This window comes from Salmo salar, chromosome 12 (assembly GCF_965601325.2).
Source record: "Salmo salar chromosome 12, fSalSal1, whole genome shotgun sequence".
In the NCBI taxonomy this organism is placed as follows: domain Eukaryota; kingdom Metazoa; phylum Chordata; class Actinopteri; order Salmoniformes; family Salmonidae; genus Salmo; species Salmo salar.
In genome coordinates this window covers 79,009,224-79,027,999 of record NC_138302.1, presented here as the reverse complement: position 1 = coordinate 79,027,999, position 18,776 = coordinate 79,009,224, and the positions used below count along the sequence as shown (strand labels likewise).

Sequence of the window (18,776 nt, the reverse complement as noted above, 5' to 3'; positions counted from 1 at the left end):
ATGTTTTGCTTTCGTTGTAAAGCCTTTTTGAAATCGGACAGTGTGGTTAGATTAACGAGAGTCTTGTCTTTAAAATGGTGTAAAATAGTAATATGTTTGAAAAATTGAAGTTTTTGCATTTTTGAGGAATTTGAATAACGCGCCACGGGATTACACTGTCTGTTGAGTAGGTGGGACGCAAGCGTCCCACCTAGCCCATAGAGGTTAACACTTTTTGGTTGCTACAGTGGGGGAAAAAAGTATTTGATGCCCTGCTGATTTTGTACGTTTGCCCACTGACAAAGAAAGGATCCGTCTTTATTTGAACAGTGAGAGACAGAATAACAACAAAAATATCCAGAAAAACGCATGTCAAAAATGTTATAAATTGATTTGCATTTTAATGAGGGAAATAAGTATTTGACCCCCTCTCAATCAGAAAGATTTCTGGCTCCCAGGTGTCTTTTATACAGGTAACGAGCTGAGATTAGGAACACACTCTTAAAGGGAGTGCTCCTAACCGCAGCTTGTTACCTGTAAAAAAGACACCTGTCCACAGAAGCAATCAATCAATCAGATTCCAAACTCTCCACCATGGCCAAGACCAAAGAGCTCTCCAAGGATGTCAGGGACAAGATTGTAGACCTACACAAGGCTGGAATGGGCTACAAGACCATCGCCAAGCAGCTTGGTGAGAAGGTGACAACATTTGGCTCGATTATTCGCAAATGGAAGAAACACAAATTAACTGTATATCCCTCGGCCTGGGGCTCCATGCAAGATCTCACCTTGTGGAGTTGCAATGATCATGAGAACGGTGAGGAGTCAGCCCAGAACTACACGGGAGGATCTTGTCAATGATCTCAAGGCAGCTGGGACCATAGTCACCAAGAAAACAATTGGTAACACACTACGCCGTGAAGGACTGAAATCCTGTAGTGCCCGCAAGGTCCCCCTGCTCAAGAATACATATACATGCCCGTCTGAAGTTTGCCAAAAACATCTGAATGACTCAGAGGACAACTGGTGAAAGTGTTGTGGTCAGATGAGACCAAAATGGAGCTCTGTGGCATCAACTCAACTCAACTCGCCGTGTTTGGAGGAGGAGGAATGCTGCCTATGACCCCAAGAACACCATCTCCACCGTCAAACATGGACGTGGAAACATTATGCTTTGGGGTTGTTTTTCTGCTAAGGGGACAGGGCAACTTCACTGCATCAAAGGGACGATGGACGGGGCCATGTACCGTCAAATCTTGCGTGAGAACCTCCTTCCCTCAGCCAGGGCATTGAAAATGGTTCGTGGATGGGTATTCCAGCATGACAATGACCCAAAACACACGGCCAACGCAACAAAGGAGTGGCTCAAGAAGAAGCACATTAAGGTCCTGGAGTGGACTAGCCAGTCTCCAGACCTTAATCCCATAGAAAATCTGTGGAGGGAGCTGAAGGTCCGAGTTGCCAAACGTCAGCCTCGAAACCTTAATGACTTGGAGAAGATCTGCAAAGAGGAGTGGGACAAAATCCCTCCTGAGATGTGTGCAAACCTGGTGGCCAACTACAAGAAACGTCTGACCTCTGTGATTGCCAACAAGGGTTTTGCCACCAAGTACTAAGTCATGTTTTGCAGAGGGGTCAAATACTTATTTCCCTCATTAAAATGCATATCATTTTATACAATTTTTGACATGTGTTTTTCTGGATTTTTTTGTTGTTATTCTGTCTCTCACTGTTGAAATAAACCTACCATTAAAATTATAGACTGATCATTTCTTTGTAAGTGGGCAAATGTACAAAATCAGCAGGGGAGCAAATAGTTTTTTCCCTCACTGTATATGATTCCATACATTTTATTTCATAGTTTTGATGTCTTCAAAATTATTCTACAATGTAGAAAATAGTCAAAATAAAGAAAAATCCTTGAATGAGTAGGTGTGTCCAAACCTTTGACCCGTAGTGTATATTATATATACACTATATATTATTATAATTTTTTAACCCCTTTTTCGCTCCAATTTTTGTGATATCCAATTGATAGTTACAGTCTTGTCCCATCGCTGTAACTCCCGTACGGACTCGGGAGAGGTGAAGGTCGAGAGCAATGCGTCCTCTGAAACACGACCCTGCCAAGTTGCACTGCTTCTTGACACACTGCTCGCTTAACCCGGATGGAAGAAAACACCATCCAACTGGCGACCGTGTCAGGGTGCATGCACCCAGCCTACCACAGGAATTGCTAGAAAGCGATGGGACAAGGACATTCCGGCCAGCCAAATCCTCCCCTAATCTGGACGACACTGGGCCAATTGTGCGCCGCCTCATGGGTCTCCCAATCTCGGTCGGCTGCAACACAGCCCGGTCTCGAACCCGGATCTGTAGTGACGCCCATAGCACTGTGATGCAGTGCCTTAGACCACTGCACCACTCGGGAGATGCTCTGCTTTTTTGACACTACATTCCAAAAAGAAAGTCCTGTAGGCTCTAGTTTTGTCTTATCTTGATTACTGTCCAGTTGTGTGGTCGAGAACTGCAAAGAAAAACCGAGTTAAGCTGCTTCTGGCCAAGAACAGAGTGGCACTTCTTGGTTTTCATTGTATTCAGAGGGCTAATATACTGTAAATACTTTGCATACCAATCTCTCTTGGCTACGAGTTGAGGAGAGACTGACAGTTAAACTTATGCTTTTTATAAGAAACATTAATGCATTAAGCTCTGACACACACACTTACCCCACCAGACATGCCACCAGGTTTTTTTCCCCCACAGTCCACAAATCCAGAACAAATTCAAGAAAGCGTACAGTATTATATAAAGCCATTATTGCATGGAACTCCATTCCAGCTCATATTGCTCAAATAAACAGCAAACCTGGTTTTAAAAAAAACAGATAAAGCAACACCTCACGGCACAACGCCTCTACCCAATTTGACCTAGATTGTTTGTGTGTATGTCTTGATATGTTGGCTAAAGTATGTGTGCCTTTTTTAAACTGATGTAGTTCTGTCCTTGAGCTGTTTTTTCTATTAATGTTCTGTATTATGTCATGTTTCATGTTTTGTGTGGACCCCAGGAAGAGTAGCTTCTGCTTTCGCAACAGATAATGGGGATCCTAATAAAATACCAAATATTTCAGGCTCTTGTCATCTCCTGTTTGGACTACGGCAACTCGCTGTTGGCCGGGCTCGCCGCTTGTGCCATCAAACCCCTGCAACTTATCCAGATCGTTGCAGCCCACCTGGTTTTCAACCTTCCCAAGATTTCCCATTTCACCACGCTCCTCCGCTCTCCACTGGCTTCCAGTCGAAGCTCGCATCCATTACAAGACCATGGCGCTTGCCTACGGAGCAGCAAGAGGAACTGCCCTTCCCTACCTTCAGGCTATGCTCAAACTCTACACCCCAACCCTGGTCTTTTGGCCCTCCTTCCCCTACTGGAGGGCAGCTCCCGCTCAGCCCAGCATATTTACTATGCCTGTGATATGTGGTTGTCTCACCTAGCTATCTTAAGATGAATGCACTAACTGTAAAACGCTCTGGATAAGAGCTTCTGCTAAATGACAAACATTTTAAATGTAAATGTCAACGTTGTGAACAGAGTGCCCCATACTCAAAATCAAATAAAATTTTATTTGTCACGTGCCGAATACAACAGGTGTAGACCTTACTGTGAAATGCTTACTTACAAGCCCTTAACCAACAATGCAGTTCAAGAAATGGAGTTAAGAAAATATTGACTAATAAACAAAATTAAAATGTTTTAATAAAAAGTAACACAATAAAATAACAATAATGAAGCTATATGCAGGGGGTACCGGTACCGAGTCAATGTGGGGGGTACAGGTTGGTAGAGGTAGTGGCAGTGGGGTTAAGGTATGGGCAGGCATAAAATATGGACAATGAACACAATTGCATTTTATCAATGGCAATTTGAATGCACAGTGATACCTTGATGACATCCTGATGCCCATTGTCGTGCCATTCATTCGTCGCCATCACCTCATGTTTCAGTATGATAATGCACGACCCCATGTCGCAAGGATCTGTACACAATTCCTTGAAGCTGAACATTTCCCAATTCTTCCATTACCTGCATACTCACCAGACATGTAACCTATTGAGCATGTTAGGGATGCTCTGGATCGACGTGTAAGACAGCGTGTTCCAGTTCCTGACAATATCCAGCAACTTCGCACAGCCATTGAAGTGGAGTGGGACAACATTCCGAAGACCATAATCAACAGCCTAATCAACTTTATGCAAAGGAGATGTATCTTGCTGCATGAGGCAAATGGAGGTCACACTAGATACTGACTGATTTTCTGATCCCACCCCCCTCCCACCCCAGTCTGGGCATACACCATCACCACTCAGACTCAGAGATAATGTGACTGTAGACTCACCTGTACGTCGTCATTACCCTGCAAGAGAAACAACCCCTTGACAGGTTGACTATTTAGTTCAGACTAACCTCCGACATTGGGGCAGAATACACCCCAGGGTTAAGTCTGGGGACTGAGGCAGTCTACCCTCTATCCCTAGTTTAGAAAAGGTTATTCTGAAAAAGTTCATTTATTTACATTAAGAGAACTTGTATTAAAAAGAAAACAATAGGCAAAACAGTGAATATTGACTTTTTACTTATGAGTCATAAAAGGTAAAGGGGGAGGAATATGTTGTGTATTGATATTCTAGTTTTGTCCCTTTAGGGCACCTGTAACCCCCCCTTACTTACCTACGTTGAAATGCTTGGAATGTTCTTCCTGTGAAACGCATTAAACAATGACCACGTTAATTTCTACTCCCGTCTCATGTCCTGTCCTTATATTAGTTGTATAAGTAATACAGTGTGCTATACAACAGTATCTGTGACCAGCAGATGCATATCTGTATGCCCAGTAATGTGAAATCCATAGATTAGGACCTAATGAATTTACTTCATTTCACTGATTTCCTTATATGAACTGTAACTCAGTAAAATCTTTGAAATTGTTGCATGTTGCGTTTATAGTGTAGTATTAATTGTGTCCAAATTGTTCATGAGTTTCTAGTGGATAGACCATATGGTTCAAGAGAAAATTGTGAAATTAATGAAAAAAGCATCTTATCAACAATGGGATTTGACGCCATGACACTGACAACAAATGCATATTGCCATAGTAAAATAAATAAATGTCCGTAAAAAATATGCTAAAATCCTCATTTTAAACACCAATTGTATTCACTAAGTTGGTTTATATTTAGGATAATGTTTTCATTCAAACATTTTTTTTCAACAATCCTTTTTAATTGTTTCATATATTTTACATGTGATAAGGCCACACAGAGGGCCAAAGATAATTACACACCTGTGATAATCTGAATTACCCAAAAGCACCACTAGATGTCTTGTGATAGATTACATAACATCCTTGAAAGATACACAAATTCTGGTAGTTTACTGGTAAACTTTTAAAGTTTCCAGTAATACACCCTCCCTTTTCAACCCTAATTGGGACAAAGCCCCACACTGAGCTTCAACACACTTCAATCAATGGTTTTCTTTCATTGTCTCCCTGCATTGAGAGACTAGGAAGACCCCTACTGTAGGACATCAATGTGAAGAGGATCAGAGAGTAACCACACAGTTTCAGGGGCAACCTTCACTGTTACCTTCCTTTCTTCCTAACCCTCCCATGGCACTCCTCTGTTGTTCAGTTACCCCCTGAGTCCAGGTCTATTCTTCAGCCACCTCCGTCACCCCCTACTGTCTTCCTCTGTTCCTCTGTTCCCAGTCACCGTGTGAGGCATCGCACATCTACCACACTCCTTCGAGTTCTCTCCCACTGTCCCGCTATTCTTAAACACATCAAAGAAATGTGTTTCTGGTGGATGGCAGACCACAGTGAGTACTGAATGATTGTAGCAGCACTGGGGTTATATTTAAGCAGAGCCCTGCGCCAAATCTTCCTACTTAAGATAACCCTCTGTGAAGACAGACCGAGAGAGGAAGAGAGAGATGGCTTCAAAGATACAGGGGGGATAGGAGAAAAACACGTAGGGAGGGAGGCAGAGAGAGAGCGATGGAGAGCGTGACCAAGGGAATTATAGTTTCATTATTAATGATTGTTTGTTAAACCCACAGCTCTGTCCCATGTGAACCTCCTCCATGGGGTCACACACACTGTCTGTCTGCATTGCCAGTACCACAGCACAGTCCCTCTCTTCTCCCCACACAGGCAGCCTGACTCACCACACCACACTACAATGACACGGCAGAAAGATCAGGCCAGTGCCACGTGTCATCTCATCTCTTTATCATCCATCCAACAGCCCTGATTCTTTCTCCCTGACTTCTCTTTACTATCATCTGTCCAAAAGGCCTGTTGAATCTCTCTGTATCTCCTGACAGTCACATAAACCAGTGAAGTGAAGAATAAAGGGCAACTGTAAATGAAGCTACTGTACCTTCAAGAGACTCTTGGCTCATTGCACCATGAGGCTTTAATTGCAGTGCAGGCGAATCGGAGAGAGGGGATTGTTCGACAAACGAGGATATCTCTGCAGTGTCAGAGAGCAGTTGAAACACCTGCGTTTGCCTTCCAAACGACGTGAGAGCTAAAGAATAGCCGTGTCCCTTTCTCGCAAGTGTGCTTATTGCTTTTGGACCTTTATCATATCTATACACGGAAAAATAGCACCTATGATCAATTAAGAGGGAGAAGTCACACCTAATGAAGTAACAGAAACTTCATTTACACCGATATAAATGTAAAGTGCTCCATCTTGTTTCTGAGGACAGTGACGTCGGTGGCAGTCCATTCTTTAAGCTGAGAAATGTCCCTCTGTAACTAGGGCGACTGGTGTCACAGAGAGGAAGCAGAGACTAAGTGGCTAGGCCATCCCGCTTCATCAACAACAACCCTGGCTCGAGTGCCAAAGCATAATCTACCTGTACACTACAGTACCAGGCCTCACCTCCTCCTCAATTTACCACTAAGAAATGGCTACATGCAACTACAGAAAATTACATTGAATTAATTCTGTTTCTCTGTTAAAAGCTGGAACTAATTTCTCCTCCAGTAGCAAGTACTCTGCTGAATTGGAAGCAGCACTGTAGGGTTTAGCACTGTTGGCATATAGTGTAATTAACTTCATTTGGAGGTAATTGATTTAGTGAGGAATGGAGATTCACCTAAATAGAAGACAAAAAACTCCTCCATCAATACATTATTTCTATGGCTGCATCACATGTAAGACACTGCCTCTCCTTAATGTACTGTACACCTTGGCTGAGTTGATCAGAAGTAAACTTCCTGTTACCATAGTAGCACATGCTCCAGTGAGTAGTAAGCCTCTGTGAGCGATGCTGGGTCTGGTCTGCTCTACTCACACGTGTGTTTATCTGAATGACCGTATGGTGAATCACTGAGCATGTGGACAGTAAATAAGCCAATAAAACTGTAATGATAGATGTTACTACTAAAATCTATTTCAATCAGGGGGCTGGGCACAGCACGAGAGTGGGCCGCAAAAGCAATGGAAGCCGCAGCCCTGAGCTCACACGGGCCGATAGGGCCAATTTGTCCTGTATGGCAACATACATCATTTAATTAATACATGCCACAGTGAGAGGAGAGCAATCTAATCACCGCACACACACACACACACACACACACACACACACACACACACACACACACACACACACACACACACACACACACACACACACACACACACACACACACACACACACACACCTCACGGATCAACTCCTCCCTCCTATTTGACCTAGATAGTTTGTGTGTATGTATTGATATGTAGGCTACGTGTGCCTTTTTTAAATTGATGTAGTTCTGTCCTTGAGCTGTCCTTGTCTATTCATGTTCTGTGTTATGTCATTTTTTCATGTTTTGTGTGGACCCCAGGAAGATCTGCTGCAACAGCTAATGGGGGATCCTAATAAAATACCAAATACCAAACACACATACACACACACGCTGACTGAGACACACACACACACACACACACACACACACACACACACACACACACACACACACACACACACACACACACACACACACACACACACACATACACACACACACACACACACACACACACACACACACACACACACACACACACACACACAGATGTACACTGAGTGGAACACCTTCCTAATATTGAGTTGCATCCCCTTTTAACCTCACAACAGCTTCAATTTGTCGGGGCATGGACTTTACAAGGTATCGAAAGCGTTCCATAGGGATGTTGGCCCATGTTGACTCCAAAGCATCCCACAATTGTGCCAAGTTGGCTGGATGTCCTTTGGGTGATGAACCATTCTTGATACACACGGGACTACCAAACTCCATTCAAAGGCACTTCAATCTTTTGTCTTGCCCATTCACCCTCTGTATGACACACATACACAATCCATGTCTCAATTGTCTCAAGACTTAAACATACTTCTGTAACCTGTCTCCTCCCCTTCATCTACACTGCCTGAAGTGGATTTAATGAGTGACATCAATAAGGGATCATAACATTCACCTGGATTCACCTGGTCAGTCTATGTCATTGAAAGTTGATAAGGTTTTGTACACTCAGCATATATACAGTACACACACGAATATGACACTCCTTGAAGGGGTCACTTGATTGGTAAATTGCTGTAGTTATTTTGTGAACTGATTTATTCTCTGTAATCAGGCGAGGTTGCTATTAGCTAGTTGTTGTTTTTTAAGCGGCCTGATGGGGATGCGTAACTTGGCAGACAGAGGAGAGGAGCTTTACGGTTATCACCATAGAGGAATGCCTCACTTTTTAACAGGATACCTCTTCACGATAACCACCCCCGAGGGATACATCCACTCTCCAGGCCTGCCAGATACTGGCTCTCTGACAATCAGTTGGGTGGTTCACTGAGTGTGTGTGTGTGTGTGTGTGTGTGTGTGTGTGTGTGTGTGTGTGTGTGTGTGGTTGCACGTGTTTATTACTGTGTGATCTTGTTCAGGGGTACACACACCTCTATAGAAGACAATGTTATGTCTGCTACCTTCAGGGGTTTAGGGAAAGTGTTCTGAAGCTGTGTGTGTGACAATAAGTCTTTCCATTTCCCTGTGCTCTGTATTCCACGTGTTTACACATGCAGACACACGCCCACCCACACAGGTGCAGGTTACTGTTTGAGAGAGGAGCAACTGTTTGAGTTTGAGGAGATCAAAGATAGAAAAAAATGTATTATTAAGAGTGCACCCACAAATACTCATATTTTTATTAGAACAAACGCATAGATGGAATCTCTGGAGACCCATACATACATCTCTGCCTAATTATTGAGGGCACAGCTCCAATTCAACCTCTGAGGTGTAGAGATGTGCATTATCTGATTCTTCATGGAAAAATAATGTGTGTGTGTGTGGGGGGTTGTTGCAGTGCTTGGTAGGAGTGACAGGGGGAGAGAGAGTGAGAGACAGAGACAAAGGGAGAGGTTGAGAGAAAGATGGAGCGAGAGAGAGCAAGGGCGAGAGGGTGAGCAGGAAGACAGTCATTGTAATTCAGTGGACGCAAGTAAAGAATGCCCAATCTGGACCTAAGGGGACTGGAGGACCATGCAAACGTTGGTGTGCATGTGTTGGTGAGTGTGTATGTCTCTCGGTGTGTGTAAGGGAGTATTTAAGGAAAGGTAATGGGCCAAGTAAAAGCCCACTTACGCAATCGATGGCATCAAATTAACTTTTAATCCTGCCAATTCAGAGTGATGGAGTTGACAATGACCCCGCCCACAGCTAGCTCAACAGACCCACACACTCAGCCCAACCAACACTTATATCTCCACTTAAGACAATACAGACCCAAGTCAGTCACACAGATAAACACAGTGCTCACGGACAACACAAGAAACACATTTATTTTCCAAGCTTATTTATGTGTTTCTTCCCCAGCAGTGATGGTAAAACAGTAATGTTGTGTTTCACTTCTGATATGTGCATTGATTTAGGGTGAGTCAATGTGTTGTTCCATGGGCCATATAGATTGCTATAGGGTCATATCAAAACCCTATGAGTGAAAAGCCAAAAATACGAGACAAATGTTCTCACCTGAAAGAAGACCGACATCACTGCAATGATCCTCTTCTGACGTATTGCAGCACTGAGGCTGTCAAAGTCATCCGAGTTATACATGTAGATCTGCATCTATTAGGGAGAACGAGAGAAAGACAGGGAGAGAGAATGAGAGAAAGACAGGGAGAGAGAATGAGAGAAAGACAGGGAGAGAGAATGAGAGAAAGACAGGGAGAGAGAATGAGAGAAAGACAGGGAGAGAGAATGAGAGAAAGACAGGGAGAGAATGAGAGAAAAAAAGGGAGAGAGAACGAGAGAAAGACAGGGAGAGAGAACGAGAGAAAGACAGGGAGAAAGAATTAAAGAGTTAGTTATCCATCTGTAAAACTTCCACTTCTCTCAAGGAATAGCTTGGATCTCCAAATTGCATCCTTAATGACTATGTCTGCAGAGCCACAGAACATATACATGGGAGTGTGTTCTGCTCTCTGACTCCTCTCTCCTCTGTGGGTTTCTCTGAATCCTTGAATAATACACAGGCCTGCACTGGCTGAGGGTGACTTCATACATTGGACTGATGTGTGGTGAGCTTTTAGCGGCCAAATCGGCAGCAGAAGAAGCATTACCCAAGTGGGTGCTACACATCGATGGTGGAGGAGTCGTCCAGTAGTTACGAGAGAGCTGAGGAATGACGAGAACAATGTCTTGTCTGAGAACAACTCCAGCGAGCTAACTCCATCACCACCATCATTACCAACACTGTCCCTACCATCCAACTCAGCTGCCATCCAAGTCGGCTGCCAGCAGAATACCGGTAGATGCTTTCACCAAACGCAGGCACCCTCTGAAGCTAGAGACTTGATGCTTGTTTGTTTTACGTTTCAAGCAATGTTATATTATTTTTTAGTTTACTTGTATGTGTTGTGTACTGCAGTTCAGCTTTTAGCTGCCAAGTACGGCCTACATGTACAAATGAAATAAACTACTAGTACTACAAAAAAATATGTAATTAGGTCAAAGGTAATACATTGGTTATAGATCATTTACAGCGTATTTCTTCCCATAGAGCTGCATAAAGACACCCTGGACCGTAAATGGACCTTCCAGGGCTGAGCAGTGTCAATATGGGCTGTAAGTCATCCACTCTGCTCTCAGACACAGACACACTGATCCAGACAGATAGAGGCCTAGTACTATAGCTTAGTTAGCCTGCTGTTAACATAATCAGTATAAATAGCCCACTCATGACTGGAAGGATGTACAGATAGCTTGTTAGATCCCCCCTTTCTATCTCTCTCTCTTTCATAAACACACATGCACATATAGCACAACCAACATGGTCCTCTCCATCAGGCCGGTTGTCATTGTGATATGCAGCAGGCAAAGCTCACACACACATTCACGCACGCACGTGTAAAGGACGTCACACTGCTTGCTTAGCGAGTACCACTTCCTCCCGATTCGGCACATACCTGTCTCAAACCCGGGACCTCTGCTTCACAAACACACGTCACCGTCCTCCCTCAAGCGCCTCGCCTCTACCACAAGCTAGCTAATGAGGCAGCGCAAACATGGACATTTATGACTGAGGAGTACATTTTACACATCTCCATGTGCTACACACGGACGCACACACATATACACACTCACACAAACATATACATACACAGACACACAAACATCCGGTGGGTGGGATTAAGGATGTAGCGTGTGTCCTACTCAGAGATCAGGGTCTTTAATCAGGGAAGAGAGAGCCTTCACCGTTTCCTAATATGTTAAGGGAAGAACCAGCTTCCTCAAACACGATACACAACCACATCATCATCACCAGGATCTGTGTGCGTGTATTTCAGATGGGATCATCTCTCTCTAATATGATAAAGAACCACAGCGACACACACTCCATCATCATCACCAGGATCTGTGTGCGTGTATTTCAGATGGGATCATCTCTCTCTAATATGATAAAGAACCACAGCAACACACAACCACATCATCATCACCAGAATCTGTGTGCGTGTATTTCAGATGGGATCATCTCTCTCTAATATGATAAAGAACCACAGCAACACACAACCACATCATCATCAACTGTGCGTCAAAGAATCAGTATCATCACTAAATCAAGTGCGGGTTGTGGGACGTGTGTGAAGTGCGGTCCCTCACTGTAGGATTGCAGGGTTTGTGTGTGTTCATTTCAGCCTGGCAAGAATGAAATATATTTCCTCCCTATTGTTTAAATTGACAAGTTGAATGCAATGCCTCAATGTAGCAAGACACACACACCTGCACACACACACAAACACGCCCCTCTCTCATTCCCCACGGTCTATCGTGTGAAGGTGAAGCTCCCTTCTTCTGGAGTGTGTGTGTTTACATGAAAGCTGTGGAGATAAATGCTGAAGGGGAACACATTCTGCGCCTGCCAAAATCCATTTTCTCACAATATCAACATCGTCAATATTATTCCAGTTGCATTTTTCCACGCTTCTGTAATCCTTACATAAAGCAGGGTGCATAGCCTCCTTTGATCTATTTGAGGCGTAAACAGTTCTGTGGTCTCCTAATATACTACGGAGTCCAACATTATTGGATGGCTTGATGAAGTTTTTAGTGCTGGGCTAGAACAAAAGCCTGCACACCCTATTATTCACCATGACTAGGGCTGGTGACCATTGGTTTAGCAGCAGTATAGAGAGGGGTGAGAGGGAGGAGTCCTGGACACAGAGTACAGCGAGTGTGATCCGGTATATATCATACCACTGAAGGACAGACCTCACACCCTATGGTCCCAGCCATGCCATCCTCTTTTTCCTTCAATGACTGATGTCACCCGTGTCATCATTATTCAATACCAGGCTGCAATTAAGTCAAGAAATATGGGACATATACACACACACACAGACATACACACATGCACACAGACACACTCTCTCTCTCCCTTTCGTGGATCGCTTACACACACATAATCAAACACAAAGAAAGGAACCAGGGGACTGGTTGTTGACATTCCTGAGTGAATGCAAACGTGTTTAAATGAAAGGTATTTTCCTCTCCTAGTTCCCAGAAAAGCCTGGACAAGTATGCACAGGCTTACAGAGAGCAAGCAGGTTTGTGTCAGGCCTGTCTGCTGCTCTCCTATGTGTGTGTGTGTGTGTGTGTGTGTGTGTGTGTGTGTGTGTGTGTGTGTGTGTGTGTGTGTGTGTGTGTGTGTGTGTGTGTGTGTGTGTGTGTGAGAGAAAGCTGTGATCCCATGCTCTGTTAACACAAAGGTCACGGTGAGCTATTACAGATGACAGGTCTGCTCACACATCCCACTGGGCACAAATGTCAATTCAACGTCAATTCCACGTTGGTTCAACGTCATTTCATTGAAATGACGTGGAAACAACATTGATTCAACTAGTGTGTGCCCAGTGGGATATCAACACACAAGGAACAGCACAGCAGTGGATGGGGAGAAACGGCAGTCATAGAGTATGACGATGCAGAAGGAAATACAATGATAAACAAAGATATATTCTCTAAATCTTCATTCCTGCCCTGCAGAACTGTTGTAACCTGTAGAAAAGGGGAAACCATGACAGAATATAATTTGCACCCAGATAGAAAGCAAAGAATGGTCTTGATATATTCAGACCTTACTGTGCTGTATCTCTTCTCTCTCTCACTCTCCGAAATTTCCCATGGTCAGCAGAAAAGCACCCACTACACAGAGATCATTCCAATAACACAATACCTAAGAGAGAAAGAGAGAGAGAGAAATGTCTTGACTGGGACGCAATGACACACACCACACACAGTACAGGGAACACTCTGGGAGCACCGACCTACACACCAAAATCAGCAGCAAAGAAAAACCACCTGGGTAGAAGAGAACTACAATTCTAGAGAGAAAGAACAGGGGAGGAAATCTGCCTTGTTTCATGGCCTTAGGGGGTCTGTAACACCATCTCTTCATTTCTCTAGTTTAAAAACAGGGTAGAAGGTGCATAGTAAGGCCTCCATGCTCCATCTCAACTCAAAACAACCATGCTTTTCCCCAGAATGCAGGAAGGGAGCCCCCGCTACTCCTCACAGGGGTCCATCATCACTAATCTCCCAAAGTTAGAGTAGCAGCCAGAACCCCAGAGATGGTCAGAGATGGTTTGAACATACTAACCATTGGAGCAGGGTCACGGTCAAGGTCACACTAAAAATAACCCATCCTCCCACGCCGTCTGGGACTGATAGAACAGGGGTGGTGGAGTTCCTCTGATGAGTTCCTCTCCCCTCACATCAAAGGCCTGGGGACAGGAAGTGACCCGGACCACTCATTACAGCCAATCAGCTGACTTCCTGGGCTGTGGTGGCCTCGGGCAAGGGCTGGCCAATAATTTGAGCCTGTCTCTGTGCTCGGGGAGATACACATAATGACCATTCATCTTCATTCAGAGTGTCTTAACAATGTTAACCAATTTGTTGTTTTCATTTCCTCATTGTCCTGGCTTAGAGTGGATCCATAGCTCAGGACACCCTCTCACTGGTGACTCCCAGAGCAGAGCGGTAATTACTGAAGAGCCTCACTGAGATTATAACTAATAGCCATGTCAATAACAAAGTCCCTATCCACGAACATTATAACATTGTTATGAGCACAAACAAAACACAGCAAAAATGATCATTTGTATCACACAGAGTGACTGACATGTTTTGGTGTCAGTATACGTCGTGAGACTGAGACAAGTGATAGTGACTCTGAGTATGACTTATTTAGGCGAGATATTCTAATAATTCGACTTCACTCCATCATGGGGCCAACTGATCAAGCATGCACGCACCCACATCTATTTTATACAGTATGTATATCACAAATACATGTTCACCAAGACAAAAACAAATATTACTGTACTCTATATATGAAAAGGGCTTTCCAAGAAAAACTTCCAAAAAGGACTATTTTGAGGTTAAAAAAGTATAGATTGATTTATTTTAGCTCACTTTATTCCATTGTACAGGATGCTAACAGGTGACTGACGTTTCGGCGTCAAGCTGATGTCTTTGTCACACACTGATCTGTTTCACCTGTCTTTGTGATTGTCTCCACCCCCCTCCAGGTGTCGCTCATCTTCCCCATTATATCCCCTGTGTAATTATACCTGTGCTCTCTGTTTGTCTGTTGCCAGTTAGTTTTGTTCGTAAAACCTACCAGCGTTTGTTTCCCTGCTGCTGCCTGTTTTCCTGCTCCTGTTTTGTAGGCCTACCCGGTTTTGACTGTTCTGCCTGCCCTGACCCTGAGACTGCCTGCCGTTCTGGACCCATTACACCCTTTCTGGATTACTGACCCCTGCCTGCCTTGACCTGTCGTTTGCCTGCCCCTGTGGTTGTAATAAACTATTTTTACTTCTACACTGTCTGCATCTGGGTCTTACTTAAACATGATAGTCTTCCTCAGAGTGACGTGGCCATTGCACTTAGCCTAGTGGCCCAATGAGACACAACAATGTAAGAAAATAATAATATGCTGCAAGGTAAATGACAAATTATTACACAAAATAATAGTAATAATAAGAGAAATAGTGTGTCTCATTAATCAATCGGCCATTTCAAAACATGCATAGATGATATTTGGGTGTCTGTGAATCCGGAGACACAGAGACCCCCAAAATCAAGGCAACAACATTATAGAAATGAGGACAGTGAAAAATCATTGTTTATCCCCTTAGGATCCACAGTGTCTAAGGACATACTGAAATATTAGCATTATTATTTTCTTACAGTGTTGTGCCTCAAATAGGAGCTAAGTGCAATGGTCAGATCACTCTGAGGAATACATCAGCATAAAGTCGAAACGTCAGTCACCTGTTCGCATCCTGTACTATGGATTAAAGTGAGCTTTTTTTTGTTGAGTGCTCCAACTCCTATCTTCATTTGGGAAGTTTTTCTTGGTAAGCCCGTCTCATCATTTTTGTCATTCAGTGGAGGCTGGTGGGAGGAGCTAGAGGAGGACGGGCTCATTGTAATGGAACAGTATCAAACAGATCAAACATATGGAAACCACGTTTGACTCCGTTCCATTGGCTCCATTCTAGCCATTACAATAAGCCTGTCCTCCTATAGCTCCTCCCACCATCCTCCACTGTTGTCATGTTGTTGAGCACCCCTCTTTTCCGTTGTTTGCTGAAGTGAGAAGGTCCACCTGGACTCTGTACTCTATATATACACAGTTGAAGTCGGAAGTTTACATACACCTTAGCCAAATACATTTAAACTCAGTTTTTCACAATTACTGACATTTAATCCTAGTAAACATTACCTGTCTTTGGTCAGTTAGGTTCACCACTTAATTTTAAGAATGTGAAATGTCAGAATAATAGTAGCGAGAATGATTTATCTCAGCTTTTATTTCTTTCATCACATTCCCAGTGGGTCAGAAGTTTACATACACTCAATTAGTATTTGGTAGCATTGCCTTTAAATTGTTTAACTTGGGTCAAACGTTTCGGGTATCCTTCCACAAGCTTCCCACAATAAGTTGGATGAATTTTGGCCCATTCCTCCTGACAGAGCTGTGTAACTGAGTCAGGTTTGTAGGCCTCCTTGCTCGCACGCACTTTTTCAGTTCTGCCAACAAATTTTCTATAGGATTGAGGTCATGGCTTTGTGATGGCCACTCCAATACCTTGACTTGGTTGTCCTTAAGCCATTTTGCCACAACTTTGGAAGTATGCTTGGGGTCATTGTCCATTTGGAAGACTCATTTGCGACCAAGCTTTAACTTCCTGACTGATGTCTTAAGATGTTGCTTCAATATATCCACATAATTTCCTTCCTCATGATGCCATCTATTTTGTGAAGTGCACCAGTCCCTCCTGCAGCAAAGCACCCCCACAACATGATGCTGCCACCCCCGTGCTTCATGGTTGGGATGGTGTTCTTCAGCTTGTAAGCGTCCCCTTCCAAACATAACAATGGTCATTATGGCCAAACAGTTCTATTTTTGTTTCATCAGATCAGAGGACATTTCTCCAAAAAGTACCATCTTTGTCCCCACGTGCAGTTGCAAACCGTAGTCTGGCTTTTTTATGGCGGTTTTGGAGCAGTGGCTTCTTCCTTGCTGAGCGGCCTCTCAGGTTAGGTTGATATAGGACTCGTTTTACTGTGGATATAGATGCATTTGTACCTGTTTCCTCCAGCATCTTCACAAGGTCCTTTGCTGTTGTTCTGGGATTGATTTGCACTTCTTGTGCCAAAGTACATTCATCTCTAGGAGACAGAATGCGTCTCCTTCCTGAGCGGTATGACAGCTGCGTGGTCCCATGGTGTTTACACTTGCGTATTATTGTTTGTACAAATGAACGTGGTACCTTCAGGCGTTTGGAAATTGCTCCCAAGGATGAACCAGACTTGTGGAGGTCTACCATTTTTTTCTGAGGTCTTGGCTGATTTCTTTTGATTTTCCCATGATGTCAAGCAAAGAGGCACTGAGTTTGAAGGTAGGCCTTGAAATACATCCACAGGTACACCTACAATTGACTCAAATTATGTCAATTAGCCTATCAGAAGCTTCTAAAGCCATGACATAATTTTCTGGAATTTTCCAAGCTGTTTAAAGGCACAGTCAACTTAGTGTATGTAAACTTCTGACCCACTGGAATTGTGATACAGTGAATTATAAGTGAAATAATCTGTCTGTAAACAATTGTTGGAAAAATTACTTGTGTCATGCACGAAGTAGATGTCCTAACCGACTTGCCAAAACTATAGTTTGTTAACAAGAAATGTGTGGAGTGGTTGAAAAACAAGTTTTAATGACTCCAACCTAAGTGTATGTAAACTTCCGACTTCAACTGTATTAATATCTTGCATGAGAGCAAGGAAAACATTACCCCAACATTAACGGGTCTATGTGATTAATCATGAGACCTATGCAGGTGGCATGTTAATGTATCATAAATATGGATCCTCTGTGTGGCCTCTCATGGGGCTAGAGAGTGCCATGGTTGGCCTGGCGCCTCCATCCCTCACTATGTTGGCTTTGACTGACAGGCTGCGTTTATCCACCTCCACACTTTATCTCTTTAGAACAACAGCCATCAACGTGAAGGAAGGAGGCAGATAAACGAGTGGCCAGAGCCCCGGGGAGCACTTCCCAAAGATTTCCCATCCATTCAGCCAACACACTCACGCACGCACATGTTCTCCCTCCCCTCTTCTCCACCCTCAATCTCTACAACCTTTTCTCCCTCTGCTTGTGTCAGACAGCACAGACAGCACAATTTTCCAATTTCTCCAGCACAAATGAGTCAATTCAAGTCTTTGCTCCTGACAGAGGGGATAGCACCTCATGTGAATCCTACAGACACATCTGAAAATGTTTTAGACTTTACGGACCACCAGGAGAGAGAAAAAAAGATGTTTGAGCAGCTAAAGGCACGTTCCAAGCATATAGCGCTTGACACCCTTAATATAACTGGTATTATAAACTGGGTGATTCAAGCCCTGAATGCTGATTGGCTGACAGCCGTGGTATATTAGACCATCTACCACGGGTATGACAAAACATTTTGTTTTACTGCTCTAATTATGTTGGTAACTAGTTTATAATAGCAAAAAGGCACCTCGGGGTTTGTGATATATGGCCAATATACCACGGCTAAGGACTGTGTCCAGGCACTCCATGCTGTGTCGTACTAAAGAACAGCCCTTAGCCGTGGTATATTGGCCATATACCACACCCTCTTGGGCCTTATTACTTAAATAACAC

The 18,776-nt window shown here is 43.6% G+C and overlaps 1 protein-coding gene across 3 annotated transcripts in view; it reads right to left on the bottom strand.

Moving 5' to 3' along the window:
- The window catches only part of LOC106565854 (protein tyrosine phosphatase receptor type G), a 337,880-nt gene that overhangs the window by 69,814 nt on the left and 249,290 nt on the right, over positions 1 to 18,776 (bottom strand). For all 3 annotated transcript variants that reach the window (XM_014133453.3, XM_014133451.3, XM_014133452.3), the window contains exon 5: positions 10,067 to 10,162. In XM_014133453.3, coding sequence (XP_013988928.1) covers positions 10,067 to 10,162 — 96 coding nt within the window. The remainder of the gene's footprint in view (positions 1 to 10,066; positions 10,163 to 18,776) is intronic.